At 40.2% G+C, this 3,319-nt stretch overlaps 2 protein-coding genes across 2 annotated transcripts; both read left to right on the top strand.

The window, feature by feature from the left end:
- Window positions 1–240: 240 nt before the first annotated feature.
- Window positions 241–1,299, top strand: M421DRAFT_79047 (uncharacterized protein; the record flags this gene model as incomplete). Its single annotated transcript, XM_033597451.1, has 3 exons — window positions 241–342; window positions 946–1,120; window positions 1,202–1,299. The coding sequence occupies 3 exons, from the start codon at window positions 241–243 to the stop codon at window positions 1,297–1,299; spliced, it is 375 nt and encodes a 124-aa protein (XP_033442491.1).
- A 1,816-nt stretch (window positions 1,300–3,115) lies between these two features.
- On the top strand, window positions 3,116–3,319 carry M421DRAFT_79068 (uncharacterized protein; the record flags this gene model as incomplete). The annotated part of the gene is made up of 1 exon (XM_033597454.1): window positions 3,116–3,319. A coding segment is annotated over one exon (204 nt), but the record flags the coding sequence as incomplete, so codon positions are not given.

The raw sequence follows: 3,319 nt of genomic DNA, 5'->3' as shown, positions 1-3,319 counted from the left end.
ACAATGCCAAAACTGCCAGCGCTACAGCCACACAGAGACTAGGTGCCTCTATAGCACTACCTGTAAAATCTGTGCAAAGGAGCACCCTACAGCACTCCACAAGTGTAATACGTGTAATGCTAAAGGCAAGACCTGTGCACACACTCTACCTATGTGCATAAACTGCAAAGAGGCACACACTGCAGATAGCACACAATGTGCAGCTTATAAAGCTACACTAAACGCGCAAACAAACCTAGAATGCTAGACAACTTAAGGATCCTACAAGTAAATCTAAACAAGAGCGCACAAGCAATAGAGAGCGCCTTGCAACTTGTAGTAGAACTAGTAATTGTAAAGAAAGTAGGGGAAGGACTAGACTACTTTCTTCCTAGTCTAGAAGGACCTAGACAAATCTAGACTAGCTTTGTCTAAATAGGAAGCGTATAGCCTAATAGAGGTAAGGTAGGGTTATGTAATATAATAGACAAGTTATTATATTAGATACTAGGGAAAGATTCCTAGGCTAGGTACAGAGCGAACAGAGGGGGGAGAGCCAGAGGTATTTATGCTTCCTCTCCTCTGTCTGTATTTCTAAGCAGAACGTTCTAGACTCCTCTTAGTAGGTCTACTGCATCTAAGCTTAGTATTGCTGTATATGCAAGCAAGATTACGTAGGTGTATGCGTAATTGTATACGTCAGCATCTTACAGAGTAGGCTACTCTATTTGTAAGCAGAGGGTCTAGAACATTTCTAGTTACTAAAAATAGAGAACAGCATATCTTAAGAACGAGAGGAGATACAGGCTTCGTAAGCACACCATTCTAATCCTCTCTTCTCGGAGATTACAATAGCAATGCTTAGGTAAGCATAGCGCTATACCTAAGAAGGTAATACGCTAGAGAAAGATTATAAGAACAAAGTCTTATAACTTTACAGTAATAGACCTTGTACTAGTATAAGAGCCTAAGCTTATTCCTGCTAGACAATCTTCTTTAGATTACTTAGACACACACTCTATAAATTACCCCTCCTTTACACAAATCCTTCCTTTGTTACAAGATTATAGCATAAGACCACGTGTTTTAGTCTACTCTGCACGCACTACACAAGCGCAAGTTACTATATTAGCAGACACTAGTCCTGATCCTAACTTCCTAGCTATTATAGTGAAGAGCTCTAGAACAACCTTCTCTATTTACAATGTCTACAACTAGCTAGACACACAAGGCAACACTACAATAGAGAGAAAGCTCCTTAGCACCTCTATCTTGCCCTCCGCCATCCTGCTTGGCGACTTCAATATTAACCACCTATAGTGGGACCCTATAGTGTCTACTATAACTCCAAGAGCAACTAGTTTTGTTACTTAGCTAGAAGAACAAGACCTAGAACTACTAAACAGTCCTAGCACAGGCACTTTCTTTAGGCCTAATATAAATAGAGAGAGTGTCCTAGACCTAACCTTTGCTACAACACAGCTAGCAAACCTTATAGAAGACTAGCAAACGCTAGGAGGAATTGGCTGTAACTACCTAGGCATCTTATTCACAATAAGGATGCCTAGAATACATTAACTTAACAAACCTGCTCCTATGTTTAATATAAAGAAAGCAAACTAGAACCTGTTTAGCAAAGTACTAGCAAAGGAGAAAGTAAACAGCTCCGCTCTTAGCAACGCGAGCACTCTAAACTACTCTGCAAGCAGATCTCTAGCACTTATCTAAGGAGAAGACCAGGACCTAGAAGAGCAGCTAGAAACACTAGCCAAAGAGCTTACTACAGCTATAACTAAAGCAGCTAAGGCAGCAATTCCGCAATGTTCTACCACTGCAAAAAGCAAGCCCTGGTGGAATCAAGACCTAAAAGCACTTAGGACAAGCATGCTCAGCAAACAACGCAAACTACAGAGGGAACTTGCTATTAGCCTAACAAGTGCCTACACCTAGAAAAGAGAATACCTAATAGCTAGAAACAGCTATCTACAAGCTATTAAAATAGCAAAACGCGACTATTAGAACCATTTCCTAGAGAGAGAGGACCCTAAATTAGTCTTTAAAGCTATGGCTTATACTAGAACTACTTATAGCTAGAACATACCTGCTATCTAAGGCCTAAGGGGAATAGAGGAATCTTTTCAAGGCAAATGCTCTGCACTAAGAGAAACTCTCTTCCCCAGCCCTCCTGCCTCTAGGCCTAAAGAGTGGAACAACTACCAATTAAGCAACTAGGAATGGCCTAATCTTACTATAGAAGAGCTAGCATACGCTTGCTTAGCACAAATCCAATGCAGCTCTCCAGGACTAGACGCCCTAACACAAGAGATTATTACTGCAGCATACAAAGCAAAGACAGAAAGATTTTTCTCTATCTTCTCTGCTCTATTTAACTATAGCTACTACATATAGAAATAGAAGAAAGTAACAGGAATTATCCTAAAAAAGCTAAACAACCCTTATTACACTGCACCTAAAGCCTATAGAGTAATTGCCTTTCTTAGCTGCCTAGGCAAGGTTGTAGAAAGAGTAGTAGCAAAACGCCTTAGAACTCTTGCAGAAACAACAGCTATTCTTTACCCCTCACAACTAGGAGGAAGAACACAAAAATCTACAATAGACGCATCTATACTGCTGCTAAACTAGGTCTAAGAGCAAAGAAAACTAAAACGCACAACCTCTACAGTATTCCTAGATATTAAAGGTGCCTTTGACCACGTTGCCCTTAACTAGCTACTAGCTATATGATAACAGCTACAGCTACCTTATAATTTAATAGCATGGGTCCAATTATTCCTATGTAAGCGCCACCTAAGGCTATCCTTTAATAGAGAAATAGAAGGCTTTAGCAGCATTACAGCAGGAATTCCACAAGGCAGCCTAGTCTTACCAATCCTGTTTCTAATATATATTAGACCTCTGTTTCAATCTATTACAAACTACTCCCTATCCTACGTCGCTCTAAACCAGCTACTTGCTATACTACAACAGCTACAGCTACATTGCAACTTAATAGCATGGGTTCAATTATTCCTATCTAAGCGCCAGCTAAGACTATCCTTTAATGGAGAAACAGAAGGCCTTAGCAGCATTACAGCAGGAATTCCACAAGGCAGCCCTGTCTCACCAATCCTATTAGCTTGGACATGGATACAACAAAGCATATCTATACAATATACAAAAAACAGAAAGCTCTAAATGCAGCTGTGGATATACACAAACACCTCAACACCTACTGCTTAGCTGTAGAAACTACAGAGAAGCAAGAAAGAAAATAAAGAGCAGCCTACAGGAGACAAGACTTACAATGTCTCTTCTCCTAGACACAAACAGGGGAATCTAA

Source organism: Didymella exigua (genome assembly GCF_010094145.1).
Source record: "Didymella exigua CBS 183.55 unplaced genomic scaffold M421scaffold_89, whole genome shotgun sequence".
Taxonomy (NCBI): domain Eukaryota; kingdom Fungi; phylum Ascomycota; class Dothideomycetes; order Pleosporales; family Didymellaceae; genus Didymella; species Didymella exigua.
This window is presented reverse-complemented; position numbering and strand designations above follow the sequence as displayed.